Below are 20,028 nucleotides of genomic sequence, written 5' to 3'. Positions count from 1 at the left end.
TTACGCGCCTTAGTGATTTGCTTGCTGGCAGCGTTCGCTGCATCAAAACGCCATTACGCACGCGGTTGGGCTGGCGAAGATGGGGCAGAGCCACAAGAAGAGGTGTGGCCTCGTCCACGAGCCATCGAGGGCGGGGCCGGCGAGCCCTCGCGAACCTATCAGGACTGAGGTGGGATGGTCTGGTAAGGGTGTGGCTGGAGCGACCATATAAGCGTGCACAAAAAGCCATCTGAAGGACCGCGAGGGAGCTTGACTATTGAAAAGACGAGAGAGAGAGAGAGAGAGAGAGAGAGAGAGAGAGAGAGAGAGAGAGAGAGAGAGGAGAGAGAGAGAGGGGAGAGAGAGGAGAGAGAGAGGAGAGAGAGAGGAGAGAGAGAGGAGAGAGAGAGGAGAGGAGAGGAGAGAGGAGAGAGAGGAGAGAGAGGAGAGAGAGAGAGAGAGAAACACATCAGGCGTGAATATTACGCACACAGCATCCCAGTCCCCTGCTATATGAGAATATCTAAAAGGTCCGGTCGTGCGCCAACGCCACGCGAAGCTGCCGGCCGTTCTTTGCCGCGGTACGAGTCAACACCCGGAGCCAGACTCGAGTGAACCTGGAGCCGGACCTCGACGCCTTCCATCTGCCTGGACCCTTCTCTTCCTTCCTTCCACTACCCTCCTGTGTAAGTCTGTCTGTATTGTCCTGGGCGTGATATTTAAGAGTGTATAAGCTTGCCCTGTGTCCTTTTGCTCCTCTGCTTGTATATTCTTGCTCTTTTGTTTCCTCTTTAATTATTGTATAATAAATCTTTGTTCTTTCTTACCTTTTGATTTCCTCTCATCCGATCGCTTTCGTGTTTTCTCCATTGGGTACCTGTGGCACGATTTGGCCAACCGCTCGGCAAATTCCATCTTGTCCGTGTTTCGAGCGGGAATTATCTCCCTGCTTTGTGGAGAGATTGGCTCAGGTATTTGGGAGTTCACCTTGACCAATCACCCTGGCCAATCTCAACCCCGCAAAGGAGCGTTATTATTTTCAGGGATCGGGGAACGGCCAGCTTAACAGACAAGGGGATTAACCCCCCCTTGGTAAGGAGAACGCCGACCCCGAATCCATAACAAAACCAGCGCAAACCAGGTGTATTGTCGCATGACCGTCTTTGATTAATATCAGGCGGTCACGGATGCCGATTGCGAAGGCCTTGGCCCCTGAGGCAAGAACTCAATGGCGGACTCCGAAACCAAAAAGCTACACCAAAGCGCGTGGGATGGAGGGGAGCGGCGAGAGCCCTGCAGCCGTACATATTTAATCAATCACACGGAAAACTCCATTCAAGTATGTACAGCAAAATAAAGCAAGGACAGGAAAATGCGATAATAAATCTAATAAGAAACCTAAATTGGGATCCCACACACTGACTTCAGAAACAAGAACAAAGGAATGTGAATACGAAAGAAAATGTCTCGTCGTGTAAAGTGTAACCGCGGAGCTCGGGCTTATCTGGTCTTTGTCGTCTTCAGTGTAACACGGCCCCGCGGCCCTCTCCGCCCGCCTCTGAGCACCACCAGGCCTCGTCGGTTCAACGGTACACCATGAGGTCCCTCGCTCCAAAGGTCCAACGCAGGGCTGCACGAAGCAAGCAAACTCCACTCGGGCTGCCGGCCGGGACTAAAGCTGCTCGAGCTGTAATTCTCCACTCGACCAGGGACAGGACTCTCCAAACTCGGGATCGCACCGGGACTGCCAACTCAAGCCGTGAACTGCGAACCGAACTGGTCAACTGCTCTGAACCAACTCACTTTCAGACTCGCGTTCGGTGCTTGCTGATCTCTCCTCTCGAACCAACAACCGCGAACTAACTGCTCTCAACCAACTCCACGCAACTCACTCACTCCAACCAAAGTCCTGCCGTGCCTCGTATCACTCCGCGGTGGTCATGTCAGCCTTGGCATGCTGCCAACCAATCAGTCTCCTCCAACGACTCGCCCAGGTGCACGCCCACTGCGTCACTTCCACTCCCTGTTCCTGGTGTCATAGCGTGTGCTATGAGATGGTGGACAGACCTCTCCGGAGGTGTAGGTGGCGGCGGCCATTATCGGCGGTGTCCTGGCCTGGTTTCCTTTTGCCAGTTCTCTTTCACAGTCATGTCAGGGAATGGCGTCACTTAGTGTTGCACTGAGGACTTGTCAGAATGTCTATGTGGTGTGCACTGCCGAAAGGGACAAAGGTTTGGCAAACCAGGTGAGGACACACAGGGGCGCTACTCTTTAATCCCGAACTCTACTTAACACACGAACCTCCTGGTGGATTCACAAGTATACTCCTTACCTGACTATATATATATATATATATATATATATATATATATATATATATATATCTATATATATATATATATATATATATTGTTACAGACACGACTTTGATGTTAAGGTGGGCCGAGCGGAATGGCCGTCGTGTCCGCACAAGTTACCCGATTATACTCGAACGTTGACCAGATCGCCCCACAGACCTTCAATCGGGAAATCTCTAAAGCGACCGAAAGAGAAGGAAAAAGAAGAAGAAGAATACGGAGGAAGAACAGGTTTTATTATACACACACAAGCAATGGATGGAAGAAGCAGTAACACAGCGAATGGTTAACTTACACTATTCATTTTTACTTAGCCCCAAGACAAACGAACAGGACAGGACTTTCACACTTACTCAGGGGATAATTGCAGGCAGGTAAGGCTTGAGATGGATCGCTTGGTCGGGAGCGCGCAGTTCGCAATCCCTCGCGGTTGTGGCGGGAACCCCTTCGTCGTGTATCCACCGCGGTAGACGTCCCGCGCTGGTTCGGCACACCTGCTCCCCTTTGGCTTGGAGCGGGGCCGTCTCCCTCCTTTCAGCGCGTCTCTCCAACGCTGGTCTCCTTGCCGAGTACCTCTCCTCTTTGGCTTGGAGCGTTTCGCATCTCACCGCCTCCCTTTGGTGCAGCCTCGTTGCTCCTCTCCCAGGGTCAGCTCCAGCTCTTCTCCAGTCATCTCTCCTCTGGATCTGGTAAAGCAGTCCCTTGCAGTCGCTTTTATCACCTCGAGTGAAATCAAGCCGCCGACTCCGAGGGCACGCCTACCGGGTCACTCACCGCGGTGTTGATTGGCTGTTAGGGCTGGTTCACTCCTTCCCTCTTACGACGAGGTGGAGACACGCCTTTCTTCCCCAACCTTACCTCGTGGCCAATGGTGGTTTGAAGAAAACCAGCCAAAATGCGGAAGACAATTGGAAGGGAGGTTTTGGGGAAATTGGAAGGGCCTACGCTTATTTTGTTTGATACAATGCAAAGTCAATCTAGTGGGAAAACACATACTTAGCCTACATGGAAATAAGGAAATACACTATTTAAAAGATATATCGTGACCTGCGTGTATATTTCATGCAATTAACTAGGACGCTGACTGCGACCATTATTTACATTACAGGGTGGTACCGTACGTTTGTAACGTTCACATTGTAACGTTTCCATTGTAACGTTTTCACATTCATTACACTTCCTCCAAAATTGTTACACTTCTCAAAACCCGTTACACTTCTCAAATTCGTTACACACCTCTCAAAATCGTTACAATATATATATATATATATATATATATATATATATATATATATATATACATATATATATATATTATATATATATATATATATATATACATATATACATACATACATACATATATATATATATATATATATATATATATATATATACATATACAGTAGTGACCCATAATTCCAAACGCCCCTCATCTCGAACTACTCCAATTCCGAACCGTAAATTCGATAAAATTTTGTCCCTAATTCCGAATGTATTTCTATTTAACCGAACCGCCAACATAGCGTTAGGGTCGTTCATATTTCCCGCCGTGAGCGTCGAGATTTTGAAGGCTTTGAAGAACCTATTGTGCCTGCTATTGTAGCATTGGGTCAGTCCATGGGCTTGGAGGTGAGTGAAGAGGATGTGGAGGCGTTAGTGGAGGATCACAACAAGGAACTCACCACAGAAGAACTTCAGCACCTCCACAAGATGCAGCAAGAAGAAGTGGCAGTGGAAATTTATTCAGAGGAGGAAGAGGGAGCTAGTGGTAACATTTCCAGTGCTGAAATTAAAGAACTGTGCTTCCATTGGTCTAAAACACAGGCCATTGTTGAAAAGTGGCACCCTAATAAAGCAGTGGTTAACAGGAGCATTAACTTTTTTATTTTTTTTATTTTTTTTTGTATACTGAATCGAGGCTCGTGAAAAAGCTAACATTTACTTCACAAACAAATCGACCAGACAAACAAAATACACAAAAAGAGGGAGCGGAAGACAAGATGGGGAGAAAAGGGGAAGCACACAAACACAACATAAGTCCTTTGCTGAAGAGCCATGGCTGGTGAGAGAGGTACCCACCGCCAGCCAACTGGCATGGTGACAGTTGAAATCACCACATATGAGGAAGAGAGAGTTGGGATGGGTAGATAGAAGTTGGTCCATATTATCAGACAGCGAGATGTAGATGGAGTCATCACTGTTTGGTGGACGGTACAACACGCATATGAACAAAAGGTGGGAGCGAAGGGGAAGCCGTAGCCAAAGGTATTCCTGGGGGTGAGGTGGAGAGAGGGCAGTGCAGGGCGAGTGAGGAAGAGAGTTTTTTATAAAGATAGCAACCCCACCTCCAGAACGAGGCTCAGGTCTATCATACCGGAGGAGGGAGTAACCTGGGAGAGATACCAAGGAATCAGAGACATCATGAAGGAGGAAGGTTTCTGTTAAGCAGATCACGTCTGGTTTGTCAGAAGCAACCTGTGTGGAGAGATCAGTTAAGTTTGAGCGAAGGCCCTGGATGTTTGAGGTCCATACTGTTAAGGAAGAGGAAGGGGAAGGGGGAGCATCGGATACAGAACAGGGGTGGGGGAGCGGTAGGGTAAGATGTGGAAGAGGAGGAAGAGGTAGGGAGAGCTGTTGAAGGTGTGTCAGAGATTTCAGAATAGCTTGGAGAAAGGGAAGAATGGGGCGGACAAAAGGTTTGATGGTGATTGGGTGAGGCGCAGTGAGGTGTTATTTGAGGAGGGGGAAGAGTGAGGCAGAAGGTTGAGGGAGATGAAGGTGAAAGTTGGAAGGGGAAAGAAGCGGGGAGGACGCTTTGAGGAGGAGGGGTGAGAGGGGAGTCTAGGAGTGAGGGAGGGTCTCGGAGGGGAGGGGTGTGGGGGGAGTTTAGGAGGGGAGGGGTGTGGGGGGAGTTTAGGAGGGAAGGGGCAGGGGGGGAGATTTGAAAGGGATGGGTGTTTGGGAAGATTTGGGGGGGAGGGGCAAGGGGGAAGATTTGACAGAGATGGGTGATGGGGAAGATTTGGAGGGGAGGGGTGAGATTGGATTTTGAAAAGTGTACGATTTATGGGAAACGAACATTTATTGCAAAATGAGTTTCTTGAGACATTCGAGTCAAAAATACGTTTGAGGATGCTGAAGGATGGGTGGAGTTCTGGAGAGTTTAGGGAATGAATGAAAGATGCACCGTAAGAGATGGAATTTTTTTTTTGAATGAATAGAATTGGTGAGCAAGTCGAAAGCATCCTTTTATAGAAGAAGTAGAAAAAAGTGTTATAGAATATGACATAATAATAAAGTTCTTCAGGGGACAGATGAAACATGTATTAACAACTTGATCACGTGATCTCGAACAATGTGGTCGAAGAACGAAAGAACAAATAACGAAGAACGAAAGAGCAAAAGAACGAAGAACGAAAGAACAAATAAGAACGTACAAGCAGATAAGAACAGGGAAGGAAAAAAATTTTTGGTTTTTTTTTTGAGATTTTAAAACAAGGGAGTATGGGTGAAAAGACCGTGAAAAACAGAGACCGACAGTAGTTGCAGCGCGATCGAAGAACCGCTGAGACAAAAAACAAAAGCCTCAAGCCAAGGTCTGAGGACACGGTCGCCTACTACTACTAGCACTACACTAGGCCTCAGAATACACGATACGAAAAAAACCGACGATTCTGTACACAGGTATGAAAAACCAACACCGAGAAACCTATTAAAGTCACCCCAATAGGTACATACACCGAAAGAAAGATAAAGATACGCCAAAAACACAAATGTGAAAGATCACTTAGCTTCGAAAGCGTGAGCGCATGGAACAGCTTCGAAAAGACGTGACCTCGCCGTGATCTCGCGAGAGCACTCTTGTTGTTGGCGAGAGCACTCTCGAACTTGTTCGGTGACAATGTGATTGACCACTTCAGAAATATTAAGAAAAGTCGCCAACACCAGGCAACTTTGGAGAGGTGGTTCTCTAAAGAAAGAAAGCCGAGTGAGCCCCAACCCTCTACAAGTGGTGTTAAGAGACAAAGAGAGCAAACACCAGAAGCAGTCATCTGATGTTAGCTTGGAAGGTGCCTCACCTTCCAAGCAATAAAACCCTCTCCCTCCTTCCTCCTCTCCAGCTTCCACATGCACCACCAGAACTCTCCACGAAGGTAAATGCAGTTATTTTCATGTTAGTACATTTATTTCTTGTTTTTATTATAATTATTATTTGATATTTAGGGCATTTACTCATCTTATTTTACCTTGAATCATGTGTATTTGCAGTTAACAGTGTCTTGATAATGGATTTTTGGGGTCCAGGAACGGATTAATTCACTTTCCATTATTTCTTATGAGGAAAATAGTTTCTAATTCCGAACTTTTCCCAATCCGAACTGCCGCTGGAACGAATTAAATTCGGATTTAGAGGTCCCACTGTATATATATATATATGTATATATATATATATATATTGTAACGAATGTGGAAACGTTACAATGTGAACGTTACAAAAGTATGGTAACATCCTCGTAATGTAAATAATGGTCGCAGCCGTCCTAGTTAATTCCATGAAACTTACACGCAGGTCACGATATATCTTTTAAATAGTGTATTTCCTTATTCCATGTAGGCTAAGTATGTGTTTCCCACTAGATTGACTTTGCATTGTATCAAACAAAATAAGCGTAGGCCCTTCCAATTTCCCCAAAACCTCCCTTCCAATTGCCTTCCGCATTTTGGGCGGTTTTCTTCAACCGCCATTGCCCATGTGCTTTGAGTCGGAGAAGAAAGGCGTGTCTCCACCTCGTCATAAGAGGGAAGGAGTGAACCAACCCTAACAGCCAATCAGCACCGCGGTGAGCGACCCGGTAGGCGTGCCCTCAGAGCCGGCGGCTTAATTCCGCCCGAGGTGATAAAAGCGACTGTAAGGGACTGCTTTAAGAGAGGCCTTGGGAGATGAGCAAAGAGACTGCACCAAGAGGATCGGTGAGATGCGAAACGCTCCAAGCCAAAGAGGAGAGGTACTCGGCAAGGAAACCAGCTTTGGAGAGACGCGCTGAAAGAAGGGAGACGGCTCCACCCCAAGAAGAGGAGCAGGTGTGCCGAACCAGCGCGTGACGTCTACCGCAGCGGGTACATGACGGAGGGTTTCCCGCCAAAACCGCGAGGAATTGCGAGCTGCGGCCTCCCGACTTTGCCTCCCTCTCAAGCAATCCACCTCAAGCCCTACCTGCCTGCATTATCCCCTGTGTAAGTGTGAACGTCCTGTCCTGCTCGTTGTCTTGGGGCTAAGTAAAAATGAATAGTGTAAGTTAACGATTCGCTGTGTTACTGCTTCTTCCATCCATTGCTGTGTGTGTATAATAAATCTGTTCTTCCTCCGTATTCTTCTTCTTCTTCTTTTTCATTCTCTTTCGGTCGCTTTAGAGGTTTCCTGATTGAATATCTGTGGGGCGATCTGGTCAACGTCGGGTGGAATCGGGTTCTAATCGGGGAGTAACTGTTCGGACGCGGTTAAATACACCACCGCTCGGTCAATATAACATCTAAAGCCGCGTCAGTAACAATATATATATATATGTATTTTTATATATATATATATACAGTCATCCCTCGCTATATCGCGGTTCACTTTTCGCGGATTCGGTACATCGCGGTTTTTTCTCGCTAGTATATGTAAAATTATATCGCGGATTTTTCGCTATATCGCGGGATTTTGCGGTATAAATGTATTTTTATATACTATTATTTTAAATATTTTTGTGGTAAAATAAGCATTTTCTAGCCTAAAAATTTAAAAAAAACGTAAAGAAATAAGAAAAATACAGTATTTAAAACATATTACAAGAAATAAAATACTGTACATAGTGTACAGTAGAAGGGTAGACAAAGAGTCGTGCGTATGGAAAACGCCAGTACATTCATCATCGTCATCACCTTCATCGTCATCAGTACTGCACAGCTAATTCATCATCATCTTCATCACACAAGTTGTAGTATTGAAGGGCCGGGGCTCTTGCTTGATACGGACGAAATGACGGGCAAGACACAAACTCGTCCGAGAAGATATTTATTCTCAAAACCAACTCGGGAACACTGAAAAGCCCATTTATCGGGCTGCATTATAAAGCACAACCAGAAACCGAAAGCCACGCCTCTCAAGCGTGGCGTGCTTCGGTGAATCGGTGGTCACGTGATCAACAGGTGTAGCTGATTATACCCGCAAAGCGCGGCACGCTTTAGCGGTCACGTGACCAGCCACTCTCGCGCCGGGAATCCCCGCCGGTGACGTCACCGGCTGGAGCAAGGAGATTCTGATGCTGGTCTTGCTTGGGGAACCCATGGGTAGCTACAGTATCTTCAATGGTGAGTACCCATTAGAATTTTATATGTTGTTAAAATTACGTATGTTTAAGAGTGTAAAAAGTGTTTAAGAGTATAGGAAGTGTTTATAAGAGTATGGGAAAGGTTAATAAGAGTGTGGGGAGTTCATAATGCTTTAAAATATATATATATATAAAAAAAAAATATGGTCGCTACTTCGCGGATTTTCGTTTATCGCGGGGGGTTCTGGAACGTAACCCCCGCGATAAACGAGGGTTCACTGTATGTATATATATATATATATATATATGTATACACAGACTTGGCATTTAATATGGAATATTTTTTTTTTTCTTGACTTGGGTTTACTTTCTTAACTCAGTTTTTCAATCTGGTGAGTTTCTTTTACACTTTGGTGATTTATTTGTTAAAAGAACCATGTCACTGATTGTCTGTCGCAGCAAGAAGTCAACAACAGGATTATATCACAGGTGGCGTGGCAAAATGTACGGACAGGTGCATTTGATGATTGCCTTCACAGTCGGGTATACAAGGGTTGTTGCGTTCTGTATTAGTGGAAAACAACTGCTGCACATCTCCAAAAGTTATTGCCGCTTCCTCTGGAGATGGTCCGTCAACTCGACAATGCTGTTTGTCATGGAGTGGTAGCTTTACGAAATTACGGCATGAAACAGCGTGCTATTGCTCGGCAGTATGGCATCACTCAAGGTCAGGTGTCAAAGATCCTGAAACGAAATGCTCAGAGGGGTGTCCCTACTCCAGTACCGAGGCCAGGACGTCCCCACAGAACCACAAGGAGGGATGATCACCAGCTGCACCGGTTAGTCCGCAATGGCCGTACCAAGTCAGCTAATCGGCTTAGGGCTGAGTGGCAGCAACTGACAAATGTGCCTGTATCCAGAAGGCTAGTCAACCAACGACTGGTTCAAGCAGGCTATCGTGCCAGACATCCCCTGAGAAAGCCATGCCTGACCAGACAACACCGGCAGCGCCCATTGCAGTGGGCCAGAGAGCACCGTCAATGGCAGCCAGGACACTGGAATCACATGATCTTCAGTGACGAGTCTAGATTTCTGGTCTATTGTCAAGATGGCCGCGTCCGAGTGCGCAGACAAGTGCAGGAAGCCTACAACAAAGGTTGTATAATGCCAAGAGTCCAAGCTGGAGGTGGTGGGGTGACCGTTTGGGCTGCTTTTCATGCAGGGGGCAAAACTGACCTGGTTGTTCTGAATGGAAACCTGAACCAGTTCAAGTACAGGGCCATTCTGGAAGAAACATTGCTTCCATTTGCTCGTGCAGCCTTTCGAGGAAACTTTGTCTTCCAAGATGACAATGAACGGCCTCATCGTGCTCGCATGATCCAACACTTTCTTGCTGACCGTGGTGTAGAGCATATGGAGTGGCCTGCCATGTCCCCGGATATGAATCCGATAGAGAACTTGTGGGCAGAATTAATGCGTCAAATCCACCACTTGGACCAGCAGCCGACCTCTGTGCGTGAATTGCAGCAGGCTATTGTCACTGCATGGCAAGCGATTCCTGTCCAAACCTTGGCAAATCTCGTGAACAGCATGCCTCGACGTGTACGTGCTCTCCTGAATGCTCGTGGGGGTTACACGAAGTACTGAACTGTAATTCTACTGTCCGTAATCCCAGTCGTAATGTAACTTTTGTTTTTGTTAAAAACAATTTTCTCTCATGTGCAAAATAAAGAGATACTTCTGGAAAACGTTCAGAAGTTTAACACAGTCCTGTCCATGAATCGAGTTTGATATCAGTTTACATCACTTTCAAGGATCAATTTATTTGTTTCGAAATGTCAAATGTGGTTTTTGTTTCTTTTATAGGTCACATTAACAAAATCTAGAATAATTTCAACATAATTCCAATGAACTTTTGGTTCTAAGACCTCTTGAAAAGTAAGTTCACCCCCACAAAAAAAATATTCCATATTAAATGCCAAGTCTGTGTATATATATATAATATATATATATATACTGTATATTGTTGTGGATTTGAGAATTGTTGTGCTTTATTTGTAATTGTTGTAAATATCACCCTCTATAAAGTGTAATGATTTCTTGTAAATACCTCCGTAGTGTAAAGTTCAAAGGTCATCCTCTTAGTTACTCCATAAACATACACGCAGGCCACCATATATCCTTTTAAATAGTTATCTCCTTATTCTATGTAGTATAAGGCTGTGTTTCCCAATAGTCGACTCTCCATTGCACCGAATGAAATAAGATGGGTCCCATCTTCAAAGTGCCAGGTTTGGATGGTTTTCTACAATGGACTCCATTGCGCACGTGGTGAAACTCGGGGAAGAAAGGCGCGTCTCCGCCCTCGTCATCGGTGGGAGGAGTGAGTCAGCCCCGCTCAACCAACGAAGAGCAAGGGGTTTGGCTTGGAGAAGGCGGAGAGAGAAAGATCGAGGAGCTTCGCGAAGGATCAAGGGTGGGGCCGACATAACCCACGGGGGGACGCCCCCACCTCAGATGAGTCCTGGGAGAGCACACGACGTCCCCACGGCGGCAGAGAGAGAGGACCGAAGCAATTCGGAGAGCGTGCGACGCAGCGGTGCGCAAAAGGAGCTTCGCCCGCGCAGTTTGGAACCGCGGCAGTGTTGCACGACCGCAGCTCGGCTTTTTGACGGCGGTGCCTTCCGGCCCGACCGTGCCCAGTCCCCGCCGAACCTTCCTTTCCTCTCCAAGCCATCCACCTCCAGCCATTCATTCCTGCCTGCATCCCCCGTGTAAGTGTGATCGTTCGTCTGTCTTTCATGTTGTCCCTGGGTTGCCGGAATGCCGGAATGATGGGTTGAAGTTAAGCCTGTTTAGAATAAGCTAATATTTGCACTGTGTTTCCTGCTCCTTCCATTGCCTTGTAAATTGTATTTCCTTTCCTTTCTGCTTAGTTGTGTGTAAATAGTAATTAATAATAATAAATCCTGTTCTTCCTACCTTCGTCTTCTTCTTTACATTCGGTCGCTTTAGAGGTTTCCACATTGAGTGCACGTGGCGCGATTCGGCCAACGAATATGAATCGGGTTTAGCCCCTTTGATAAACAACTCACGCCGCAGTTCGCTTCGCTCGGCGCAACCAACCTATTAAACTGCGGCCGTGAGCGGGAGTATTTCCTTGCGTACCGAGAGGCGCTGGTATTTAGGTCATAGGACGGTTGGGCCTAATACCCTACCCAGCGCTGACCGGGCGTGACGTCATACCCCCAGGACCACGTCGGTCAGTGATAAACGAGGGGCTTAATCCCCCCCTTGGTAAGTGGGGAAGGCCGACGTCGGGGTCCATAACAATTGGTGTCAGGAGTGGGATTTGGACCTGTAGCGCGCTTAACTCGCTCAAAATTACGGGTGGTCCAAAATTTAATTTAATTTTAAAATCTCAAATTTAAAACTCGCGCCATGGACAATCAAGGCGATGGAATGCCGGTTGGGGAGTTAGAAGGGGGGGTAGAATCGACCCAGGACCTCGGGGAAATGTATATGGGAGAAATGGAGGAGGAGAGAAATGGTGAGGTGGTTGAAGGGGTATCAGGTGCACAAGATGGTGCCCTCGCGCACGTGGTTGCAGGTGCACAAAATGGCGGCTTCCCGTACGTGACGGCGATAGCCGGGCCCCCTGTGCAAGACTGGGTGAGCATTAAACTATTGCTAATCCAGATGAATGCAAAAATGGACGCCATGATAGACGAAACAAGGTGTGATACGGGAAAATTGGAGGGCATAAATGACCGAGCCCAAGAAATTAATGAGGGGTTCGCGAGGGGGAAAGCCACATATGAGGTAAGGGAAGCGGAGAGGGACAGAGACCGCAGGTTGGGCGAGCAGGTCCCACGGGTGCACGAGGAGGTAACGCGACTCGAGGAGCGCAGGTTGAGCGAGTCGGAGAAAAGCGCTGGTAAAATGAGGGGTATAGAAATCGCTACCCGAGGTATGGAAAAGCCGGCGACCGCTGAGGTACAAGTGGGAATTTTAATAAAGCCAGCGGTCGTTGAGGTGAATGAAGAGAAAGTAGTGGGAATTGAAATTGTAGAGACCGGGGGCTTAGAAAAGCACTCGCGGCAGGGAGAGATGGATTATGTGCAGAGTCCCTGCTCACATCACGATGCTGTGCTTAACCCAAATGAAAATTTGCAGGTGTTGGAGCGAAGAAGAAGAAGCGCCCAGGTGAGTCGTGCTGTATATTGTACGGGGAGATTTTGTAGAAGGATGTTTGGCGACAAAATAATTTTCGCGCGCTTGGGATCGAGAAAGCATCCGGGCGTTGGTGAAGGGTCCCCTGTGAGTGGTGTTTGTGGAAATGGCGCGCTTGTGAGGGAAGAGTGTGCGTCGGAGAGAGAATGCACGTCGGGGTGTACGGAGTGTACGGAGTGTGACACGGAGAGTGAGTTGGTGGTGGAGCGGGTGCGAGAATACACACCTGGAATGGTCGAACGTGTGCAAGAGTGTACACCTGAGTTAGTGGTGGCGCGTGTGTGGGAGGGCACATCGGAGCGCGTGAGTGGGTGGATGCGAGAGTGCACGCCCAGGGTGAGTGTTACGGAGGACATAACGGAGGAGAGGTGTGGAACAAAGTGTGCGAACGATGAGTGTGCGCAAGGAGGTGCGCGGGAGGTGTGGTGTGTAACAGGGAGTGCGTTGGTGGAATGGATGGGGTGTGTGGAATACATGAGAGGCGCTGAGCCGCCGGGTTTTGTGAGTGAAAACAGGGTCGCGTATGCGTGTGAGTATGCGAGTGAAGCATCGACGTTGAACGGGGCAGCGTGTAGGGCGACGGATAGCGTGCGCAGTGCGCTTTGTTGGATGCGAGGCCCGGCGCGGGTCGGTGTTGCGTCGCTTCCCTTTGAAGCGTCGTTACCGATTCGGGCCTGGCTCCGTCCTGCACGGTCGAGTCCGGGCCTTGTCGGGCAAGGCGACCGGTCCGGTTCAGGAGCAGGTAGGAGGAAGCGGAGCGGTGGCCCCTCGTGGGGACGGGGTTCCGACCGGGCGAGATTGAGCCATCGGGCCGGAGACCGAAAGGTTCCGTGCCGAGATGGTGCGTGGAATCTCGGCCCGACCAAACCGCCCCCACCTGAAGTGAATGCCGGACGGACCCAACCTGCAGGCAACGAACCACCCGCATTCATTCCTCGGCTTTGCGAAGCCGAGCTTTGGAAATGTAAAGACGCACCGAGGCTCAAGTTAAAGGACATTTGGTAGGGATAGGGAATTTGTGACAAGCAAAATTTGATGATTGGTAGAGATGATTGGCAGAGATGATTGGCAGAGATGATTGGCAGAGATGAATGGCAGATTGGCAAATTTTGATTAGTTGGAATTTGGATGGGCCAAATTGATAGTGGGAGATACCCGATGTGATGGGATGGCAACTCTGCCATCCCTCACAGCGGGGGCAAAGGAGCAATAGTTTTATGGGGTTCATGGCAGTGTAAGCTCGCCGAGGGAGGGTTTGGATAAAGTGTGTAGAGACCTAGAGATTGACCATAGGTCACTGAAGATTTAAGTAGCGACATTGGACAGGTAGCGGGGACATAGAGAGGTTAGAATGGTTGTTAATGACGCGGGATGTGCTTGGTTTAAAGGGAAGACGGGGAAGCGCGAGTTTTAGCAGGGCACCAGGTAGATCAGATGATGCCGTGTGTGTGCTTGAGAGTCTTAGTATTGAGCAAATGAGGCAATGCTCGTGAATGGTGCGTGTGTGTGTGTTGAAAGTGTACTCAGCAGCGTATTGTGAGAAGTGGGAGATGAGTGACATTGTGTTGAGTGAATGAGCTTGCATGGGGTGCAAGTGACGAACAGGTGTGTGGAACGCTTGGTGGGTATGTCCAAGGTGCAGCCGGGGGGTGTGTCCGTGGTGCAGCTGTTGGGCGTGTCCGTGGTGCAGCCGATGGGTGTGTCCATGGTGCCGCCGGTGCGTGTGTCCGTGGTGCAGCCGGTGGGTGTGTCTGTGGTGCAGCCGGTGGGTGTGTCTGTGGTGCCGCCGGTGCGCGTGTCCGTGGTGCAGCTGATGGGTGTGTCCGTGGTGCAGCCGGTGGGTGTGTCCGTGGTGCCGCTGGTGCGCGTGTCCGTGGTGCAGAAGATGGGTGTGTCCATGGTGGAAAGGTGAAGCATCTGGGCTTACAAGAGTAGAGCGAGACATGGGTAATGAACGTAGAGCAGCAACAAAGGTTGGAAAGGGTGGAAATGCGAATGGTTCGACGGATGTGCGGAGTATCGTTGAGAAAGAGGAAGACAAATGATGCATTGCGAAAGATGATGGGAATAGAGCCTGTGATTGATGCTGTGAAGAGGAATAGGTTGAGATGGTTTGGTCATGTGTTGAGGAAGGATGAAAGTGACTGGTTGAGAAGAGTGATGGAAATGAATGTAGAAGGAAGTCGAAGACGGGGAAGACCGAGAAAGACTTGGCTAAAGATGTTGGAAGAAGAAATGCGGGCAAGGGGGTGAACAAGGAGAGATGCAGAAAATAGTGCAAAATGGAGAAGATTGCCATGGGGACCGCAGGGCTAACCCCCGCTCTAGCAGGGAAAATGGCCTTTAAAATGCATGTTGTTGTTGTTGTTGTTGATAAAGGTGATAATTGATGTTTGAGAAATTGATTTACCATCGTGGTTATTTCTCAAAGCAATGAAATCATAACGTCATGTTTTTTTCTTAACACCAGAGTTCATCATCAAACTGTTTGAATCAAAATGTATCGACATTGACAGAAACCTTCATGAGAATGGTTCTTGAGGAAAGAAGCTTTGGCATCTTTGGGTTCGGGTCGATCCAGGTGAACATCAATGTCATGCTCAGCTTTCACTTCCACTTTCACAAAGAAATCTGGAAAAAGTAACTTTTATTAAATGCAGGCATCTTGTGTCACATGCAGAGGTTTTCATACTCTTAAAATAGATTTTTTAAAAAAGTAGTTTTTAAATGAAAGTTTTGAAAACAAACAAACAAGATGCTGCACACAAAGGATTAATGAGTGTAATGTGATGTGAAATCCTGCACAGGTGATGGATTGGCAGGTACCTTCATAGGTTGTATCTTGGTCGATTTTCTTTTTCAAGGAATTGTGTGTCATTCCCTCATAGGAAGTCTTCCGACTTCGTGATATATCGTCAATTCAATTTTAAATTTTATATCACATTTCAAATTGGCCACTATTTATTAGATTATATCAAATTCATGAAAATGACAAAAAACACCGTCACCTTCTTCACAGCCACTTCAAAATAATTTTCCCAGAAAATGTCTCCCCCCTCTTTTCAATAGCGATCAACGCCCCTGTATGGGCCTATCACATTCACGACACAGACAGGTGAGTGGTGTGACTTTCTTATCCTGTCTCCTTTCTGGTCTTCTCTTTCCATGCGTTGTGCCCCCCCCCCCCCTCGCCATCACCCTCTCACCCCTCCTCCCCCCAGGTTTCTGCAGTTCTGCAGGGAACACGTCCCACAGCAACACCCCACTGGTGAAATTCCCAAAATACAGGAAACCTGTTCACCTTTACCCTTTCATTCCCCTTCTTTAACCACTTGTAGAAACAAGTTCTACATTCTCTTCAATCTCATTCTTCCCTCTAAGTCTTCAAGACAGCTGTTCATCACAATCTCAGATCATGCTCTCTATCCAACCCTGATCTTTTCCACCCCAAGCAACCCCATCATTGCGAATTTGGGGTGTTTTGATGGGGGCTTAAAATATCAAGGTTTTGGATGGGGGAAGATAAAGAGATGGTGGCGAACAGCTGTTTTTCAGACCTGGAGAGAGGAGAGGGATTGAAGAGAGTGATGGACTTTGTTCCAGAGGCAGGAGAAAAGAGGAATGAAGGAGTGAAGGTGAGCAGTGAGTGCAGATTTTGGCAGTTTTACCAGAAGGGGGCTGCTGGCAGATCTTGTGTGACCTGCAGGAATATTTGGGGGAACTTTCCATTTTGTTCTCTTCCTTTCTGCTCGAGGTGTTTCAGGAGCCTTTTTCAATAACTCAAAAAAAAAGCACATGAAACAAACACAGACCTCATTAGAAGTGATGCCAATCACACAACTCACCATTCGGCTTGTCACATTGCTCCTCCTTCTCCTCCAGACCAAAGGAATTCACATCCTCGATTTTTATCTGCAGAATCTCAGGAAATCCTTCCAGCTCCTCAACCTTCATTGCACACACCAGCACTGTCGGCTGTTCCGATTCCGGCTGCACATCACAGGAATCCTTCTCACAGCCAACTTGAGCGTCCATGGTGGGTGAACCTTCAGAGAGGAGGGAAACATACCACTCTTCCTGATGTTTAGTCCACTCTGCGTACCTTGATCTGACAAAGTGCCAATATGTGAAGTACCTCCATACTTGAGGCCTTATCTTCTGCTTAAATCAGTTACAGTACTTCAAACTTTCACCACGCACCAACGCACACCCTGTGACCCCCCCCCCTCCCTCCCCCCAAAAAACAAAATTGCATGTCCTAAGACAATACTGTAAATTGTACAACATGTTGATGTGAACGTTGATTTGGCCACAGATAAAATATTTAAAAGTCTCGATATTTATGTAAAATCTGGGCCTGTTCCACAATTTTATGATGAAGACATTCAATGGTGAGAAGGCCTCAAACACGAGCACAGGGGATGTGTATGGAGGAGTACTTGTGCTGACAGGTAATCCATGCCACAGGTGTGCTGATATGCAGACAGATTCCGGACATCAATAACTTTCAGGTGATAAATAAGAAACCACTTTAAATAAAATCGGATGGAACAACAACATTCCTCTGGAACATGTCCGTGGGAATTCAGTTCATGTTCATCACACTGGGAAGTTGGACTGAATCACCTGTATTACAGGTTTCAAAGAAGAGCATTTGTATCATTAGATAGTTTGAACACGAGGAAAGTGAAGTTACTTTGGAAATTAAATGAGCGTATTTACACAGGAAAGAGGAAGAAGAATCGGCAAAACCCAATATTCAAAACGTGAGGGGGAAGAGGTTGCCAGACGGTACTTTCGGATAGAGAGAGAAAGATTTGTCAGGATTGAAGGAAATATTTCAAGTGTTTGACCAGTTTGTGATTTGTTTAGACCTGGAAAAAAACACCACAATAAATCTATCCGAACACGATATGGACCTCAACACCCAATCGGGGACGGGGGGGCAGGGGGGGAGGGGGACAAATTAAGTAGCTATAACCTCCATCATGTATAATTTTGGTTGAGATTGGATGAGGAACAACCAAATGTATCGCGGACAAAAATCGACAGACAGATAGACAGATAGACACACTAAATTGCCTATTTTAGTATGATATATCTATCATATATGAAGGTTATCCATGGAAACATTGAAAAGCCCACTGTGTGCACAACACCGCCGATACCATGAGCTACAATGCTCCTCACGAAGATGTTTAAAACCCGAAATCTCCACAACTCTTCCTCTTCTCAGGAAGATGTTTAAAACCCAAAATCTCCACAACTCTTCCTCTACTCACGAAGATGTTTAAAACTCGAAATCTCCACAACTCTTCCTCGACTCACGAAGATGTTTAAAACCCCAAATCTCCACAACTCTTCCTCTACTCACGAAGATGTTTAAAACCCCAAATCTCCACAACTCTTCCTCGACTCACGAAGATGTTTAAAAATAAAACCCAAAATCTCCACAACTCTTCCTCTTCTCACTAAGATGTTTAAAACCCAAAATCTCCACAACTCTTCCTCTACTCACGAAGATGTTTAAAACCCCAAATCTCCACAACTCTTCCTCGACTCACGAAGATGTTTAAAACCCCAAATCTCCACAACTCTTCCTCTACTCACGAAGATGTTTAAAACCCCAAATCTCCACAACTCTTCCTCTACTCATGAATATGTTTAAAACCCAAAATCTCCACAACTCTTCCTCTACTCACGAAGATGTTTAAAACCCCAAATCTCCACAACTCTTCCTCTACTCATGAATATGTTTAAAACCCAAAATCTCCACAACTCTTCCTCTACTCACGAAGATGTTTAAAACCCCAAATCTCCACAACTCTTCCTCGACTCAACAGATGTTTAAAACCCCAAATCTCCACAACTCTTGCTCTACTCACGAAGATGTTTAAAACCCGAAATCTCCACAACTCTTCCTCGACTCACGAAGATGTTTAAAAATAAAACCCAAAATCTCCACAACTCTTCCTCTTCTCACTAAGATGTTTAAAACCCAAAATCTCCACAACTCTTCCTCTACTCACGAAGATGTTTAAAACCCCAAATCTCCACAACTCTTCCTCGACTCACGAAGATGTTTAAAACCCCAAATCTCCACAACTCTTCCTCTACTCATGAATATGTTTAAAACCCGAAATCTCCACAACTCTTCCTCTACTCACGAAGATGTTTAAAACCCCAAATCTCCACAACTCTTCCTCTACTCATGAATATGTTTAAAACCCAAAATCTCCACAACTCTTCCTCTACTCACGAAGATGTTTAAAACCCCAAATCTCCACAACTCTTCCTCGACTCACGAAGATGTTTAAAACCCGAAATCTCCACAACTCTTCCTCGACTCACGAAGATGTTTAAAAATAAAACCCAAAATCTCCACAACTCTTCCTCTTCTCACGAAGATGTTTAAAACCCAAAATCTCCACAACTCTTCCTCAACTCACGAAGATGTTTAAAACCCCAAATGGCATTTCCCGTGAACCAGGAACCAGATCCCCGCTTGCTTCGCGCCGACTCTTCTTCCTCTCCGATGCACGACTTTTTCTTCTTCTCTTTTCTATTCCATGTTACTTCTACGTCTATCGGATCCCTTTCGATCGTTATCTCATCCCATCCTCGTTACTTCCAGTTTTAAAGTTTTATTCACAAAAATATTAAATCCGAATGTAAACGAGGAGGGAAAAAGGAGGTCCGACATGCCAAGCTGGACGATACACCTTCCTCAAGGTGTCTTGAAGACTTGGTGAGAAGATTGATTCGGAATCTTGAAATTCAGTTTAACACCAATGGTGATGGAACGTCACTTGAGGGTTGAGAACCTTCCGACGATTGTGGACATTTGGTTGTTGTTGACTTGTATTTAGTTGTCGAGTCATCGGTGCAGACTTAGTGCTGGTTTGTGTCATTGCTGAGAGCGAGGCTGTTCCGCTGTGTCGGTGCTCCAACAACAGTAACACACACTTTGATGAATCACCCTTTTGGTTGATGTCGGTGCTCCAATAATAGTAACACACACTTTGATGAATCACCCTTTTGGTTGATCGGGGGTGCAAGCATCCCTCCCTCCTCCCATTTCCCGTTTTCATTGCTAAATTATTTGTTGTGATATTGTTTGCAGACCAGTGGCAGATACAGAGTGG

The 20,028-nt window shown here is 46.6% G+C and overlaps 1 protein-coding gene across 3 annotated transcripts in view; it reads right to left on the bottom strand.

The window, feature by feature from the left end:
• LOC137427370 (uncharacterized) overlaps positions 1 to 19,430 on the bottom strand; it is a 29,861-nt gene extending 10,431 nt beyond the window's left edge. The window contains exons 1-3 of one of the 3 annotated variants that reach the window (XM_078778317.1): positions 19,333 to 19,430; positions 16,729 to 16,929; positions 15,404 to 15,514 (exon numbers count right to left, since the gene is read on the bottom strand). In XM_078778317.1, coding sequence (XP_078634443.1) covers positions 15,404 to 15,514; positions 16,729 to 16,918 — 301 coding nt within the window. In that variant the 5' untranslated portion in view covers positions 16,919 to 16,929; positions 19,333 to 19,430. The remainder of the gene's footprint in view (positions 1 to 15,403; positions 15,515 to 16,728; positions 16,930 to 19,332) is intronic. The other 2 variants (XM_078778318.1, XM_078778319.1) reach the window with 2 other exon arrangements.
• Between the last annotated feature and the right edge of the window lie 598 nt (positions 19,431 to 20,028).

The sequence above is a fragment of the Myxine glutinosa genome, chromosome 5 (assembly GCF_964187855.1).
Source record: "Myxine glutinosa chromosome 5, kmMyxGlut1.1, whole genome shotgun sequence".
NCBI classification, from domain to species: Eukaryota; Metazoa; Chordata; class Myxini; order Myxiniformes; family Myxinidae; genus Myxine; species Myxine glutinosa.
This window is presented reverse-complemented; position numbering and strand designations above follow the sequence as displayed.